Source organism: Peromyscus leucopus, unplaced genomic scaffold (genome assembly GCF_004664715.2).
Source record: "Peromyscus leucopus breed LL Stock unplaced genomic scaffold, UCI_PerLeu_2.1 scaffold_146, whole genome shotgun sequence".
NCBI lineage: Eukaryota > Metazoa > Chordata > Mammalia > Rodentia > Cricetidae > Peromyscus > Peromyscus leucopus.
The window spans coordinates 60930-78966 of NW_023504622.1; the positions used below are offsets into that span (position 1 = coordinate 60930).

The window sequence follows — 18037 nt, forward strand, 5'->3', positions numbered from 1 at the left end:
TCTCCCTTGGCTCAAACATACAAAATAACTGGGGATGGGTTTTTTTTTTCTCAAGATGCCAAGACTGTCCCTCCATAGAAGGATGGAGCTAGATCAAAGTCTAGTTTGTGGCAGTCTCCCAAGGACCTTCCGACTAGCCTGGACCCCTCCCCAAGAGGCCAGGGACTTGATGCAGGCAGCGGCAAAAAGCCTCACAAGCTATAGGGGCGGTTGCCCACTGGAGCTTGCAGCTCAAGATGTGAAAGTTCCTATTCAAGAGGGAGACTGCCCAGGCTGGCTGTCAGTCGCCGACCATTATTAGGTCGTCTTCCCTGCTCTAACTCATGTCTGGGTGGGAACTCTCAAGGAAAAGCTCAGTGGAGGGCATGTGAACCCCAGACTTTTGAGACCCCGGAGTTGCTTCGGCCCTGCGCCCTCTGAGCATGCGATTTATTCTGTACAAGAGCACGCCTTTCCAATCAGCTGGGAAAGGCGTTCCTGAAACCACAGCCATCTTGTCTACCACATTCACCTGCCTTCCACCCCAGCCCCAACCAGCCGTACCTGGTCGGTCACCCACAGTCACGTCCACCTCCAGCCTACCCCTCCCCAGACCCTGGAGTGCCATCCAGGCCAGGCCTTTATTTCTCCGTCCACAGGCTAACTGGGAGTCCTGATGAGGGTGTGGTAACACCGGGCCTTGACAATGAGATGGAGATGCAGTGCGTTCTCCACCAGGTACTCTGAGTTGCGCCTCTGCAGGTCTGCGTGGGCCAGGAAGTCGCCAGCCTCCTCGCTGCTCTGATGGAAGCTGTAGGCGTGGCGGACCAGGAGGCGGCCCTGATGGCGCGCACCCACCAGCACGGTCTTCTGGAAGCTCACACCCGCCGCATCGCCTCCGCTGCTAGCTGGCGTGACCACCAGCCGTGGCCTTCCGTCCTCGGGGCGCGCGGCAGGCAGCGCAGTGCCCGCAGCGTCCGCGTAGACGGGCCGCAGGCTAACGGGCAGCCAGCGTGGGGAGAAGAGCACGTTCCAGGTGATCCGGCGACCCGCGTCGTGGCCGCTCGGACCCAGCTGCGTCTGGAAGCTAGTGCTGCGGTCGTCGCGAGCCGGGTTGTTGATGACCCACGGAGCGCCCCAGGCGGGCGCGAGGTAGTTGCGCGGCAGGAAGGCGCTGCTGTTCACGTGGAAGAACTTGGCATAGTGCAGCGGCGAGGCGGCGTGGAACTGGTAAGCTTGCAGCAGGAGGTCTGCCACCGCTGGGCCGTGGCGCGCCAGCGCGGCCGAGCGCGCCTGCAGCTGGAACAGCTGTGCCGGCGGGATCATGGGGTAGCGGATGGCGCGCAGCGCTTTCTCGGCCACCGTGGGGGCGGCCGCGCACGACCCAGCCAGGCCTCCAACGCGTGGAACAGCTCCAGCTCATCCTGCAGCACCAAGGTCTGAGCGCTGCAGGAGCTGCGCCAGCAACTCGGGCTCACGGCGCTCCACTCCGCACTCCCGGCCACGGCGGAAAGGTTCCAAGCCAGGAACTGCAGGCAGCTCTCACGCAGAGCCTCATCCCGGTGCTCACTTGCATAGTGATACAGCCCACAGCTGGGCCCGCGCCTCCCGCCAGATGCGCAACGCATGTAGTCAGCCACACCTCGCTGCAGGATGCCACCCGGTACTTGGTGGCCAGCCTGTGCAGCGGGATAGCCTGGGGCCAGCAGGACTGTCAGCTCACCGCAGTACAAGTACCTATGAGAGAGTGGAGAAGGGACCGTTGAGATGGCTCAGCAGTTAAGAGCACTTGTCCAGGGGACTAGAATCGGGTCCCCAGTATCCAGCCCTCTTCTGGCTGGAGGAGGGCACCCATTACACATGGCGTATACACTCACACAGACGTACAAGTTAATAATACGATTTGAAAATAAAAATAGAGGCCAGGCGGTGGTGGCGCATACCTCTAATTCCAGCGCTCTAGAGGGAGAGGCAGGGGGACCTCTGAGTTTCAAGACCAGACCAGCCTGGTCTACAGTAGAGTGAGTTCCAGGACAGTCAGGGCTACACAGAGAAACCCTGTTCTCAAAAAAACCTAATGATGATGATGATGATGATGATGATGATAACAATAAACATAAAGATAGGAAGATTGGCAGCGCTGGGTCTGGACAAGGCCACCCACTCCACCCCAGCTGGTTTTCCCAGAACACGGCTTTTTTGTAACCAGGAACAAACAGGATGAACGGGTCCTGAGGCTTCCTGTCTTTCCCTCTTAAGTTCCCTTCCAGCTTGTTCAAAATATCTTTTAGCTTCTGGTGCTGTGGGAATCACATGGATTTACTGAGCATCTCCTAGATGTCTAACTATAAGCCAAAATGAGAAGGGGCTGTTGATAACCTCAGAGTTCAGTCTGGATTTAGATGCCATCTGGCCTCCTCCATGCCACTAGACAAGGCAAGTCCTTTCACTTAGATGAATCTTAAACATATCTAGGAAAGGGGGAGAGCCCCCCCCCACCCCACCCAGAATGTTGTCACGGTGAGAGGCAGTGGAAAAGTCTTGCTACCGAGTACACAGCCAACCCAGGCTACTTCCTATCACCGGATCCCCTTTTCTTTGCAATGGGGCCTTTCTTGTTGCCCGGTTTCCCTTCTTGTTAGCTGTTTCACTGTCTCTGGCTCTCTTACAGTGACCCCACCCCCACCCCCACCCCTCCCTCATCTTCCTGGTAGTCCCACTGGCACACAGCACCCCACTAGGCTCTATGGGAAACAATCTGTTTTGATCCCTCTTCCTGTTGCCTGGAACTTGGAAGTAATGTCTGGCTGGAATCCTGCAGTCACCATGTCAAAGTCATCGGAATAGGGTTGGTTACCTCCTTAGACTATTTTCCAAGTCTTTCCCTGTGCAGGGACCAGAGAGGTGACACAGACCTGGCTGACCTTTCTACTCCTTAGCCCTGTGGTTCCAAAGCCATGTGCAGGTTTAAGAAATGGCTGGTCTCAGGCTGGAGAGATGGTTAAGAGCACTGGCTGCTCTTCCAGAGGTCCTGAGTTCAATTCCCAGCAACCACATGGTGGCTCACAATCATCTATAGTGAGATCTGGTGCCTCTTCTGCATATATCCAAGCATATATGCAGGCAGAACACTGTATATATAATAAATAAATATTAAAAAAGAAAGAAAGAAAGAAATCCATCCAAGAATCTCTCATTTCTATAAGTTCTCTTGGCCTGGGTAGACTCAGAAGGGGATACCAAGGGCAGGAAGTGGTACACAGGCCACAGGAGGGCAAGAGGGCAGAGGAAGCAGGGATAATGGAGGTGTTGTGTTGTGTGTCACGCTATGACTTTGGAAAGTAGGTATAATAACCTCTAAGGCCAGACCTCTGTGCCCCTGGAGGTGGAGAAGCCGGGAGACTGTGGACGGGGTGCAGCTCGGTGCCCTTCCCTACACACCTGATGAACTTGTCAAAGACAGCCGCGCAGTCCCGGGGCCTCCTGCAGCAGCACCTCGCTCTGGTTGCTCAGCAGCTCCCGGAAAAGCTCACTGTGTAGCTCCAGCAGCAAGCGGTGGGTGTGGAAGGCTCGGACCTCGTCGGTGCCCACAGCCTGGACTCGCAGGACGACATCGCTGGCGTTGCCCTGCCGCAGCAGGTCCTGCAGTCGCTGGAGCAGCATCTGGGAGTGGTTGATGAGGTGCCTGCTGCCTCCCCACCCACGTCGGCTTTCTGAGCTGCAGCAGGAGGGGGCATAAAACAGCCTGAGAAGGCACCCGGCCTGGGGCCTCCAACTAAGGCCGCAAAGGGACCAACCGGTGACACAGGTGCCAGCCTAGGGAGGGGGCTGTGTGCACACACGAAGTGCGTGAGTGTCTAAGAGTTCGTCCTGGTTGGGCATGGTGGCCCCATGCAGACTCGGGAGGGAGTCCTTAGAAGCAAGGTGGGCTCTGGTCGGGAAGAAGTCACTGAACAGCTGTTGTGTCCATGATACTAGACCTCCAGGGGAGGGTGAAGAAAAACTCTGGGTCCCCACCTCTCTCACCTCCTCAAAAACTTGTCAGAAGTTTTTTACTTGTGTAGTGAGCACTTGTTATGAGGCTGCTGGGTGGCAGTGAATGAGCCAAACCCAGTTTCTCACACCCAGGGAAGCTCAAAGGACCAGAATTAGATGTATAACAAGTATACAAATGAAAGGGTCAGATACAGAAGGATTGTCCCAAGTTCAAGGTCAGCCTGGGCTACGCAGAAAGGATCAGATCAAGTGCCACTGTTTAACAAGACTCAGTATAAAAGTGGGGGACACCAGACGGCTCAGCCAGTCAAGGTACCTGCTGACAACATGAATTTGGTTACTGGGGAACACACATAGTGTATGAAGAGAACTGATTCCTGAAAGCTTGTCTTTTGACCTCTGCCTGTGTGCAGTGGCACATGAGCACACACACCCACCACCACACACACAAGGTAAAATAAATAAAGTGTGACTAAAGAGGGGAGCGTTCCTAGAGAGAACATCTAAGCTTGAGGACCTGAATTCTATCCCCAGAAGCCAGGTATACTAGCTGGGTGTGGTGGCACATGCTTGTAATCCCAACACTGTGGAGGCGGAGACATGTGGACCCCTGAGGCCCTCTGCTCAGCCAGCTCACCCTAATCAATGAGCTCCAGGTCAGTAAGGGGCCCATCTCAAAATACAAGGGAGATGGACAGAGGGTACCCGAGGAACCGTACCTTGACCTCAGGCTTCCACATGCACACACACACACACACACACACACACACTAAAGTAAATACATTTAAAAAATAAATAAATGCACAAGTGAGTGCTCTGAAGCCAGCCCGGGAAAGGCGTACACAGAGACAAAGGGAGAAGCCACGAAAAGACCCTTGGTGGGAATGGGCTTGTGGGGCTGGGGTCAGGGACAGGGCTGGGGAGACCAAGGTGAGATCAAAGCTGAGACAGCAGGTATGGGTTTTTCTCTCTCTTTCCCTCCTCCCTCCCTCCCTCCCTCCCTCCTCTCCCTCCCTCCTCCCTCTCTCCCTTCCTTCTTCCTTCCCCACCCCCTCTTTCGTTTTCTTTTTAGTTTTTTAAGATAGGGTCTCTTGTAGCTCAGGCTAGCCCTGAATTCATTACTACCTGGGATTTGCCTTGAACTCTTGATCCTCCCCCTACCCATGTGCTGGGATTACAGGGACACACACCCACACCCAACTGGGAAGCACAGCCCAGCTCTGTTCTAACTGGGTTCCGGGTCTGTGAGACAGATAAGGGCCTAAGGAAGTATGGTGGACCAACCGGTGAAGGAACAGGACTGTCTGGGTAACTGAGTGTTGAAGCTGGCGTCCCCCTTCCAGGGAGGCCATGGGGTCAGATGGGGACACAAACTGAGTTATAGAAAAGATAGCCCCCAGCCAGAGTGTGCAGGGAGCCTTGCAAAGTGAGGAGAAAAGGGGGGTGTCTAACAGTTAGAACTGCAGAAGGGCACCGGCAGACTGCTCCAGTGCGTGTGGACACACACACACACACACACACACACAACACACACACACACACACAACACACACACGGTTGGACATGCGGCTTATGTGTGGATTGTTGAAAGGAAGGCTCACAAGAGTGAGCATCTGTGTGTGGGAGAGGGAGACCCGAGAAGAAAGGGAGGCAGCTGCTGGTGAATTTCCCAGCCCTGCCTCCCCAGCTGTCACTGGGAAGGACCTGAATGCTGATGACATCCCCGTGCGGCCTCTGCCTTGGACCCAGCTTGCCTTGAGATAACAAATAGTGGCCTTTTTTGTCATTAAGACCCCTGCCTGCTGCCCAGCCCTCTTCCCCTGGAGGCAGTCTGTCCATTCTCCCTTCTTGAGGACCTGTCGGGTCTCTCCAGTGTTCTCCGTGGCTGGCTGGACCACGCCACACCTCCTGGCTGCCCTATGTAGCTCCTAGTAGAAGGTTCTTGTCCCCACCCCTACCTTACTTTTTCCTTATCAGGCACCTAACCCCGCCTCGGCCTACTCCACCTGCACGCGTGACCAGTCCCACCAGGGCCAGGGTAGCCAGAAAGCTTGCCCCAGGACCCAGGCTTGCGGTGGCCTTTCCTAAGCATCTTTGTGCTCTTGCCCCCAAGTCCACTGCAGGGACAGTCAAGTCCAGGGCACTCCGATCCCATCGCTCCTCCTTATATAGGACCCAGCAAGGGGACAGCACCCCTTTCCTGCCCTGCCTCCCTCCCCTACCAGTCTCTGCCATGGATTGGTGGAAGCTGGCCCCTGCTGTTGCCTAGGCAACTACTTAAGCCAGAGTGTGGCAGCCCCAGGGGCTATTGTGCAGGCCTGGGCCCCCAAGGGGAAGAGATCCGGACACCCTCCTCCCCCACCTCTCTGGACAACCCAGCAAGGCTAGCTGTTCCTCTCCGGGGAAGTTTTTAAGCTCTCTGAAGGGCAAGCAAAGGGCTTCAGGAACCCCTGGGCAGCCACCAGCCCCGAGGCCCCAGCCCCAGGCCCAGCTCCATCCTGGCACAGAGCATACTTGGCAGTGTCCTGGTGAGCAGGCTGCAAAGGGAGAGACTGCAAGAGGCAAGGAGGAGCTGGCTCGGGGTTCTACCCCTCCCCCACTCTCATTTTGGGGTGGGCCGGTTCTCAGAGGAGAGGATAAGGACCTTGAGTAGGGGTATGGAGTAATGGGGATTGTTCTCAGGCTGTTTGTTGAAGAGAGTGCCTGTCACGCTCTGGAGAAGGTGATGAGCCTTTTGGAAATCAGCACAGGGACTGACCATCTCCTACCAGGGACACTGTGGCCCTTGCTCTAGGAACACAGCCTGTTTCCCTACCCAGGCGGCCCAAGTCTTCAGTTCACCCCATGCATGGCCCCATGTCTCAAGAATTCCCCTCCCTAGAAGGTGTCTTCAGCAAACCTGGCACGGTAGTCCACGTATAGGGAAACTGAGGCAGGGAGCTAGATTTCGGTTTCAGTTAGCCAGTACAAAGAAATGTTCTGAGAACAAAAGTAATGGAGATGGGGGGGGTCTAGAGTCCCGAGTTTGTGTGTGCATGTCTGTGTGGGGTGGTGTGTGTGTGTGTGTGTGCAAGTGTGTGATGTGTGTGCACATGCATGTGTGTTTTCATGTCTGTGGTGTGTGTACAGGTGTGTGATGTGTGTGCACATGCATGTGTGTTTTTATGTCTGTGGTGTGTGTGTGTGTATACAGGTGTGTGATGTGTGTGCACATGCATGTGTGTTTTCATGTTTGTGGTATGTGTGTGTACAAGTGTGTGATGTGTGCGTACATGCATGTGTGTTTTCATGTCTGTGTGGGTGGGGTGTGTGTGTACAAGTGTGTGATGTGTGTGCACATGCATGTGTGTTTTCATGTCTGTGGTGTGTGTGTATGTGCGCTGTTGAGACCTCACCTTTGCACAGAATCAACAGGATTTGCCCCAGTTCCTTGTGAGAGACACTCCCTTGGAGTTGACACATGGAAGTCAGTGGATCCCGGGAAATCTGAGATCCTGCTCTGAGGATGTGTCGGAACTTCTTGCCCTTGCTCTCTGGATCCCCGGGACCAGCTTTCTGCACTGAGTTCTGTCCCTTTCTGGTGCAGAGAGACCCGACAGCTTCACCTCCTCCTGGAGCCACAGAGAAAGCAAGAACTGGGTCTGGCACCAACCTTGTCCGGGTTGGCAAAATCAGAGCTGCCGGGCTTAGCGAAACCGCCTCCCGGCTCTCTCACTCCTGGTCTCCCGTGTCCAGATGGACCTTCCATCTCCCGCTGGCTGCCTGCCTACCCCTTCCTGTAGACTGTACCACACCTAGCTCCACTGAAGCTTCAGACACACTTGAAGCAGTCTGAGCCTGTGTGCAGCGGGGCAGTCCAGCCTTGGAGGCAGCCTCGCTTCCATGCACAATGCCCATCAACAAGAGAGACTGTTATTCAGTGGTAATGCTTCTCACCCCCTTCCATGGGACCCTCAGTCCCTCCTCCTCACCAGTGCCTCCTCACCAGTCCTCCTCCTCAGTCCCTCAGTCCCTCCTCCTCCTGTCCCTCAGTCCTCCTCAGTCCCTCCTCCCCGTCCCCCTCCTCCCCAGTCCCTCCTCCCCAGTCCCTCCTCCTCAGTCCCTCCTTCCCCAGTCCCTCCTCCTCCCCAGTCCTCCTCCCCAGTCCCTCCAGTCCCTCCTCCTCCCCAGTCCCTCCTCCCCAGTCCCTCCTCCCCCAGTCCCTCCTCCTCCCAGTCCCTCCTTCCCAGTCCCCTCCCAGTCCCTCCTCCAGTCCTCCCCAGTCCTCCTCCCAGTCCCTCCTCCTCCGGCCCTCCTCCCAGTCCCTCCTCCTCAGTCCCTCTCCCGAGTCCCTCCTCAGTCCTCCCTCCTCCAGTCCCTCTCCTCAGTCCCTCCTCTCAGTCCTCCTCCCAGTCCCATCTCCTCCTCAGTCCCTCCTCCTCCCAAGTCCCTCTCTCAGTCCCTCCTCCTCAGTCCTCTCCCAGTCCCTCCTCAGTCCTTCACCAGTCCTCCTCCCGTCCCTCCTCAAGTTCCCTCCTCCTCAGTCCCTGTCCTCCCCAGTCCCTCCTCCCAGTCCCTCCTCCTCAGTCCCTCCCCCTAGTCCCTTCTCAACCCTCCTCCCAATCCCTCCTCCAGTCACCTCCTCTCCTCTCCAGTTCCTCCTCAGTCCCTCCTCCCCAGATCCCTCCTCATCCTCTCTCAGTCCCTCCTCCCAGTCCCTCCTCCTCAGTGCTACTCCTCTCCTCAGTCCCTCCTTCACCTAGTCCCTCCTCCCCTCCTAAGCCCTCCTCACCAGTCTCCTCCAGTCCTCCAGTCCCTCCTCCTCCGGAGTCCCTCCTCCTCAGTCCCTCCTCCCCAGTCCCTCCTCACCTCCAGTCCCTCTCTAGATGTCTGGCCTACTTGCCCAGTGTTCCCAGTGGCGGGCCTGGATGTCATGTTTCCTAAGCAAACCAATGGATGGTTACAGACACCTCAGGCAATGATCTACCACTAGAAAGAGGTGATTGGCATTTCCAGTGTGAGGAGCCAGGATGTCTCAGGCTACCCAGAAGACTCCCCACCCCCCACCTCTGACAGGCCCTTCCCATGATTCTAATTCCCTTCATCCCTCCCTCTCTTCTAATGATTTAGAAACTGACTTCCTGGGCGAAGCTTCCATTGCCACAGTGTGTGCAAGCATGTGTGCATGTACATGCTGTGTATTCACACATGTCTGGAACAGGATATGTACAGCAGAGTGCTTCAGGTGAGAGACGGACTCCACACATTTATTCCTCATCCTCCACTCCACCCCCACCGTGGTCCTGAAGCTTCGTCATTCCTTGAGCACAAGTCTGAAGATCTCACAAGCAAGAACAATCCCCAGAGAGGAGTCAGCACAGGGTGACTTCCTGCCCAGGGTACGTGTGCATCGTCTAAGGGACTTGTCTATATGCTCAGCAGAGCTGGTACAGCCAGGGCATACGTGTCCACAAGCTCAGGATAGCTTTCCTGGGAGCACGATCTTCTTAGTGGATAGCAAGGTATTCTCAAGAGGGTCTAGAAGCAACCAGAAACTTCTACAGTCATGGACAGGAGGGTTTGTTTAGAAACTACAAGGTGAAGATCTCTCTGACACTGAGCTTGGGGAAATATGGAGGAAGGGTGGACCTGAGGCCCAGCCTGCTCCTACCTAGCAGCGTCCTCACACCTGTAATGTCTTCTGTCCACTCACGAATGACTCAGTTCACTGGGGAAGAGGGACTCTTGTGAGTTTGGGTCCCAGGCTAACACCCCCAGTAGGCTCACTAACGATAAACAAAGAAAGCCTAGGTGAGGTCAAAGCAGTTGGGAATTCAAGGTCAGCTTCTGCTACCTAGGGAGCTTAGGCCAGCCTGGGCTATAAGAGACCATCCCCAACGGGTAGAGGATCTTTCCCTAAAGTCACTACCCTGCTAAGGACAGCTCACAGTGTCACAGCTTCTTTCCTGTTCAGCACCCTTGATCATGTCCTTCACCTGACCGGAATGACCTCTCCATCCAACAGTCAGCCCTCCGGGTCCACAGATCCCTTTTCCCTGGAGCTCAGCTGACAGTGTCCTCTCTTTCCTGGCACATTGTGTGAGGGAGTGAATAGAAGGCCTGGGGAGACAGAGGAGGAATGAACCCGAGTTTGAATCCAGCTTCCACACCTGTGACCCCCACCAACGTGCTTACCGTCTCTGATCCTTGGTCTCCTTGTGTGTTAGTGCCGGTAGGCAGATATCTAACGGGGCTGCCATAAGGATGAGCAGTGGAGGGGTAAGAGGTGTGTGACCCACATGCTGCTCCACCAGGTAGCTCTGGATGGACGGGTGGTGGCTGAAGTTGTTGAGGACCACGAGACTGAGGTGTTGCTGTTGGTTGGTAACACCTTTCACCTTACCCAGCTAGGTCATAGTACCTGCCTAGAGGGCACAGCCCTTCCTCTGCACTATCGCTGGCCCACCCTGGCACTGACACAGACACGGTCTAGGAAGGAATCTCCCTCCCCAGGAAGAGGCCATTTACCTCCGAACAGGCTCTGTGCCTGGTGATGACTTGGTGGCCCCTTCCCTCCACCACTAGGTCCTGTCAAGTACTGCCATCCCCTGGGACAGTGTTGAGAGTGCTGTCCCCCTGGCTGTGGATCCTGCAGATCCCAGCTCTTGTTGTGTGGACCTCAATGCTATCGACAGGCATGACAACTTCAATGGGGTGTGAAGGGTCCTGGGACCCACATGTCCCTGAATTATGGCATTTTCTGTCTAGAAAGCCACACCATCACCATGAGGATTAAAGGCAATTTTTTAAAATAGTTTATTAATATTTTATATCCATGGATGCTTTGCCTGCATGTATGTCTGTGCATCATATGCATGCAGTACTCATGGGGGCCAGAAGAGGGCATCAGACTCCCCTGGAACTAGAGTTTACAGATAGTTGTAAATTGCCAAATGAGCACTGGGAACTGAACCCCTGTCTTCTGGAAGGGTAGCTAGTATTCTTAACTGCTGAGCCATCTCTCCACTTCCAAGGCAATTTTTAAATTTTTTACTTCTCTCTCTCTCTCTCTCTCTCTCTCTCTCTCTCTCTCTCTCTCTCTCTTCTCTCTCTCTCTCTCTGGAGGCCAGAAGAGGGTGTTGGACCCTCTGGAGCTGTAGTCACACAGAAGTTTGAGAGCCACCAGACACAGGTGCTGGGAATTGAACTTGAGTCCTCTGCAAGACCAAATAGGCTATAGTTATATAGATTTTGTATAGAAAGTCCCTTCCACGGGGAAGGACCCAAGGGTCAAGGTCAGGCTGGAGGAGCTAAACTAGCTGAAGACACAGATGAAGAGGTTGTCCTTCTTAGCAGATGGAGCTTCTCTCCTCTACCTGCCTTTGCTCACCCCTGATCCAAAGGCTCTGGTTATCTGTATAGGTCATAGAAGAGCTGTAATGAAGAGTATTGGACTCTGTCTGAAGAACACTTAAGCTTCCCTATAAAGTTTGCATCCCTCAAAAAAAAAAAAAAAAATCCCAGCATCTTGAAGCAAGGTCTGCCTCTAACTCACTCCTGACTCACGTGCAGGGAGGTGGAAGTCTTCAGGACCTGTCTGTGGCACTAGATTTTTTTTAGATATATTTTATTTATTATGTATATAGTGTTCTGTCTGCATATATGCTGCACACCAGAAAGGGGGATCGGATCTTATTGTAGATGGTTGTGAGCTACCATGTGGTTGCTGGGAATTGAACTCAGGACCTCTGGAAGAGCAGTCAATGCTTTTAACCTCCGAGCCACCACCTCTCCAGCCCCAGCACTTGCTTTTTCTGAGCTGAATTCCCAACACCACTGCCCCGTGCAGGCCGCACCTGCCCCAGTCTCCCTGCTGCCAAGGAGGCTTGGTGGATGCTTGCAGGACCCTGTGTGGCCACCAGAGGGCAGGCACAGAGACTTCTGCTATGAGTAAGGACTGTGAGCCTTGGGGTCAGGTGGGTTGGCTCCAGCCCCAGACATGGGCTCTAACTTAGGGAGTCAGAAAACGCCTATCATTCCCTGCCACACTTTCTGGTACATTTCAGAAACTAAGCCACTACCACTGTGTATCTTGAATGAGAATGGCCCCCGTAGGCTCATATGTTTGAAAGTTTGGTCCCCAGTGAATGGAACTGTTTGGGATGGATTAGGAGGTGTGACTTGTTGTAGGAGGTGTGTCACTAGGGGTAGGCTTTGAGGTTTCCAAAGCCCAGGCCAGGCCCAATCTCCACTCTCTGCCTGCTGCCTGTGGATCTGGATGTAAAACTCTCAGTGGCTACTCCACCACCATGGCCTGTCTACCCCCACCATGATGATCATGAACTAACCCTCTAAGACTGTAAGCAAGCCCCAGTTAAATGCTTTATTTTATAGGAGTTGCCTTGGTCCTGGTGTCTTCTCACAGCAATAGAGCAGTGGCTAGGACAGTCATGGAAAGTGACTCCAGAGAGTAGGTCTCAGTTCTGCACCCTGGGCCGTCCCCCTGGAGTCTGTGTCCTGACGCACACGGTAGGCCAACCTGGTTACTTCTTCACCAGGTGCAGGAGCTGCCGGCCACAGATTCCAGCTTCTTTGGAGCGTTACTGGCACCGGTGGTGTTTATTTTACCATAGAATGGTGTTCCTGAGAGCTGCTTGGCTGCGCCACGTCCAGGAAAAAAAAAAAAAAGGAACCAGCTTGCTAGAGCACAGGGTCCTGCGCGCTCCACACTGCCAGCAGTCTGCTCAGCCTTCTCCTGGGAGTAGCACAGCACATGGCTTCCTGCTGGCCTTTGTCCCAACATCCCTGCTCCTTCAGGTAGCCTGGACCTCATCCTACCCACCACTGGGTGTCTACAGGTAAGAATTCTTTTGAACCTGATCCCTGGGACCTCTCTGGGGATCTAAGCCCTGCCTGCCTTCCTCTAAAGCTTGGTGCTAACTCCCTGTTTCCGGCACACAAATGTCCTCCTTTCTAGAAGCATCATTGTAGGTGCCCCACAGAATCAGCCCCCTGTATCCTTCAGCTTTCCCCAGAGCCCCGACTCCAGGGTGTGGCTGCCCCCACTGATTCGGCCAGTTTTGCCATGGGCCCTTGAGCACAGGGCAGCTGTCTAGAGCTGGGCACCTCCTGGATTTTCACTCTCTTCCCTTTCCCTCCAAGCCCAGACATACCTCTTTAAGCAGATCCTGATCCACAGCCTTTCGGTCCCGAAGCCCCTACCCCGCGGACTTTCCCATAGGAGAAGTCACTGTGTTTCCCACTGGATCCGCTGGAGACTCTGTGGCTGGGACCCTGGCGCTTCCTTCCCCTTCTCCCACTTCTTCATTGTCTCCTTCCCACATCCACTCTCCCCCTCTCTGCACCAACAGACTGGAGAGTGGAGGCAAATAACTCCCTCCCTCAGAGCGCCAGAGTGAGGGTCACGCCTGTGATGCCGCAAGGTGCTGTGGAGCTCAAGGCAAAGCTGCTGGTGACCTGGGGCCCAGGACTCAACACGAATGGGGCTTGCAGACCAGAGACAGGTAAAATATTTTCCAATGGGGAAAGGAGCATTAAGATAAAGGGCAAGTGCGGGACGTGAGGTGGGGGTGGGAGGGGGGGATGGTGGAACTGGGAGGTGGGAGGTGGGAGGAGTCTCCTCCACTCATCTTCAGCAGGGAAAGAAATGCTGTAAGTAAGATGTGTGTAGGGACCATCATTCCATACTAGCCCTAGACAACTGTGCCACCTTACTCTGGGACTCAGTTTCCCCAGGGGACAAGCTGAGTTATTTGAGCATCAGTAGTGGGAACCTGTGAAGAGGACACTCTTGGCTTAGGAAGGAAGGAATCCCAGTTAGTCTTTCCTGAGAGGGGCTGGCTGGTGAATGGACCTGAGCAGCTGCTGGGAGCCGCCGCCGCTGGTCAGTCACGCAGCATCCTTATTAAGTGCAGCCACTCCGGTCCATTCCAGACCCAGGCGTCCACAGCTACCACAGGGCAGCAGTTTCCTTAGTGGCAGGGATGATGATGCAGAGGAGGTCGGCCCTGCCAAGGGCTCTTCCGATTGATAAGAGAGCAGATGGGGTGGAGGAGGTGAGAGGGCCGGTCCCAGGGCTCTGCACGGAGCGAGTACTGAATAGAGGGGCCTTAGGGCAGATGGGCTGCTGTCAATCAAGCCCCTATCTTTTTTGTTGTTTTTGTTTTTGTTTCGTTTTTCAAGACAGGGTTCTTCTGTAGCTTTGGAGCCTATCCTGGGACTAGCTCTGTAGACCAGGCTGGCCTCAAACTAACAAGAGATCCACCTGCCTCTGGCCTCCGAGTGCTGGGATTACAGGCGTGCGCCACCACCGCCGGCTCAAGCTCCTATATTTAAAAAAAAAAAAAAAAGTAACTGCTGTCACTCTGCCTTTCCATCCTTCCTAGCTGGGCAGCCACAAGTGACTCCGCTGCCTACACTCAATGGGAGTAACCCAAGACACGATGATGTGGATGGCACTGGCCGGAGATTCCAGAGAGTCACCATGCGTTGGCTGGTATCATCCCTGTCATCTATTACAGTGTCCTGCTGAGCCTGGGTCTGCCTGGTGAGTGGAGAGCTAGGGTCTGGGACTCAGGCCCCCCTTCATCCAGTCCAGATTCTCTCAAGATGGCTAAGTTACAGAGGATCAGTGCAGGGCTGTCTCAATTCCTGTGTAACCTACTGTGCAGACTGGAGCCAGAAGAGGGGCCAGCATGTTGATGTAGGAAAGGCCAGTGCCTTGTTTAGGGTGCACTCCCTAAGTCTAGTAAATAAACCTTACACCTGGCTCCCAGGCTACCCCTCTGCTCTGAAGGACATAGCAATCCTGAGAAAGATGTAGGCTGGAATGCCAGCATGTGGGTGCCCCCCTAGATGAGCCCATCTGTTACCAACATGGCCCATGGCCGGGGATGGGGGGGGGGGCGATGGGGCAAGGCTGACTAGATCACCCATCTTGACGGAGTCTGCTTGGTTTTCGTTTGACTTGGTTCTGTGCTTACTGGGGACAGAACCAGGACCTTTGGTGTGCTAGGTAAGTGAGCTGCCACTCAAACTAGACTTCAACAAGCTGGAGGGCTTTGGTGGTATGCACAAAGCCCTGGGTTTGAGCCCAGCACCACATAACTGGGTGTAATGGTACACAGTTGTAATCTCAGTACTTGGGAGATCCAGGCAAAAGGATCAGAGGTTCAAAGTCATCCTCAGCCCTACAGGAAGTTTGAGGCCAGCTGGATCTGGGAAGGCAGAAACAGAAAGTACAGGCGGGGCGTACCAGGATACCATGTGAGTTTCAAGCCAGCCTGGGCAACTTAGACTCTGTCTCAAAATACAAAGCAATAAAAGGCTACTAGACTAAGGATGTTACTGCGATAGTATAGCACATGTCTGGTCCTGAGTTCAGCTTCCAGTACTGCAGGAAGAGGTAAAGAGGGCCTGAAGGCCAGAAGAGATGGCTCAGCAGTTAAGAGCACTGGCTACTCTTCCCGAGGTCCTGAGTTCAATTCCCAGCAACGGCATGGTGGCTCACAACCATCTGTAATAATATCTGGCGCCCTCTTCTGTCCTAAAGGTATACATGCAGACAGAACATATACATATTAAATAAAATAAATCTTAAAAAAAAAAAAAAAAAAGAGGGAACTAGAAACAGAGCACACAGGTGGGAGGGGCCATGCCAGGTGGGAGGGGCCACACAAACATCTCGAGAAGCCACTACTAACACCCCTTCTAATGCTTTGTTTCTCCCTTCCATGACCCGGGTCTCCACCAGTCAATGTCCTGACTACAGTGGCCCTGGCCCGCCTCGCTGCAGGACCAGGAAGCCTCCTATCACTACCTCCTGGCACTCACAGCCTCAGATATCGTCACGCAAGTGGTCATCGTGTTCGTGGGCTTCCTCCTGCAGGGAGCCGTCCTGGCCCGAAAGGTGCCCCAGGCTGTGGTACGCACGGCTAAACATCCTGGAGTTTGCTGCCAATCACGCCTCAGTACTGGATTGCGGTCTTGCTCACAGTGGACCGTTAACAACGCCTGTGCCGCCCCATGCGCCATCGGGCCACCTCGTCCCAAGGCACGGTCCACCGCGCCATTGCCGCCGTCTTTAGCACGGCCCTGCTGACCGGCATCCCGTTCTACTGGTGGCTGGATGTGTGGAGGGACGCAGACCCCCCCAGCACTATGGACAAACTCCTCAAGTGGGTTCACTGCCTCGTTGTCTACTTTCATCCCCTGCAACATTTTCCTGCGTCACCAATTCAGCCATCGTCCTCCGGCTACGGAAAGAAGAGCCATCGAGGGCTGCAGCCCTGGGTGAGCAAGAGCACAGCCATCCTCTTGGGTGTCACCTCCCTCTTCGCTCTCCTTTTGGGCACCGCGCATCTGTGTCATGCTGTAACCACCTGTATGTGGCCCGGTCCACCGGGACGCGTGGAGGTGTCCACCTGGCCTTGGACATAGCCAACATGGTGGCCCATGCTCAACACAGCTGTCAACTTTGGCCTCTATTGCTTCATCAGCAAGACTTTCAGAGCCACAGTCCGACAGGTTCATCCACGACGCCCACATGTTTTGTACCTTAAAGTCAACCGCCCAAGGGCACAGTAGTAGAACTTGTGTTGAAGTCTGTAGGGCCAGAGCTGTAGAGAAAGGGGACCAGGCTAGATATCCCAGGGGCCTCAGGGCCACTTGCAAAAAAGACCTTTGCAAACTGTTTTGTTCTGATTTTTTTAAGACAGGGTTTCCCTGTGTAGCCTTGGCTGTCCTGAAACTCGCTCTTGTAGACCAGGCTGGCCTCGGACTCAGAGATCCATCTGCCTCTGCGTCCTGAGTGCTGGGATTAAAGACGTGTTTCCCCACTGCTGTTGAGACCTTTGCAGTTGTATCCACCAAAACTTCACCAACTTTGCAATCTGGGGAGAGGAAAAAGGCTCCCCCTTTAGGTGATTCCAGGTAGAAAGAAGAAAAAAAAATTAGCCACCCTATAGGCTAGCTTCACTCCAATTCCCATTTTCTGGGGGAAAGGATAGGGCTCTGCTGGCCCACACATCAAAACAGCTGCTGGGGTACCCTTTGTAAGGGGCTTCCCACCTGGCACATACAGGGAAAACATTAATGTTAGTTGAATGGAGGAATGGGATGATGGATGGATGGACAGATGCACATAATTGGTGGCCTCTTTGGCGTCCAGTGATAAAGTTGGAGTCTGAAAAGGAAGCTATCAGCAGAGACTCAAGGCCTTTTCCTGGGCTGAGGGAGCCAATGTTTTTGGCTGAGCAATGGGAGGTGCTAGATGAGAAAGAGAGGTTCCCAGTGTCTTAAAGCAGAGTGGGTGTCCTCAGGCCTACCTAACCCAGCCAGGGAGAAGCAATCAATCCCTTTGGTCTCAGACACCCTGATTTGATTCTGAATGTCTCCTTGCACCAGCACCACAGTGAGTCTATGGGTCTTGCTTTGCCCTTTCAGCCAGGGTGCTAGAAACTAGTGTATGTGTGTGTGTTGTGTGTGTGTGTGTGTGTGTACAGGTAACGTCAACCCCAGAGCCTTGGAGGAAGATCTCTCTCCAGCACAGGAAAGAGAGGCAGAGTGACTGAACTAATAGGATTGGAAGTCTCCCCCCACTCCCTGACCCCTGCTGGGCCCCCTCTGTTGGCACTGCCTCCCCCTCCCCATCCATGGGGCTCAGCAGGGAGAACCCAGCAGATGGACTGCCCACTGCTGCAGGCCTTGGGTAAACACATTAGCGGCCAGCTGGGGCCCTTTGCTGCTTCCCATTCAGGCTGAGTTGACCTCTCTCCTAAATAGGTGCTTTGGTCTGAGCTGCACCTACCTTCATTGCTACTGTCTGAAGAGCTGATGGCGAGGCCAGGCACACAGTTGGTGCAGAATAAATGCTCAGCTTTCCCCCCTTCCTCTCTCACCTGTCAGGAGAGCAGTTGCACTCAGACAGGAGCCTTCAACCACTTCTGGAAAGAGGACAACGGGAGTTGTCACTCTTATCCCTCAGCACCGTGCTCAATGCCCATCAAGCTCTGAAAAAGCAAAATGTCCCCAAGGATGTCACAAGCATGTCGTGGCAGCGCGA

At 54.4% G+C, this 18037-nt stretch overlaps 1 protein-coding gene and 1 pseudogene across 1 annotated transcript; one reads left to right on the forward strand and one right to left on the reverse strand.

Annotated features, from left to right (window-relative positions):
* Window positions 1-450: 450 nt before the first annotated feature.
* LOC114690486 (BTB/POZ domain-containing protein 17) lies at window positions 451-6067 on the reverse strand. The gene is given in 9 exon segments (XM_028865321.1): window positions 451-1343; window positions 1346-1633; window positions 1636-1678; window positions 1680-1716; window positions 3421-3458; window positions 3460-3659; window positions 3662-3697; window positions 5982-6027; window positions 6029-6067. Coding segments are annotated over 9 exon segments (1431 nt in total). The 3' UTR covers window positions 451-639.
* Window positions 6068-13387: 7320 nt separating this feature from the next.
* On the forward strand, window positions 13388-16598 carry LOC114690499 (annotated as a pseudogene).
* Window positions 16599-18037: the final 1439 nt, after the last annotated feature.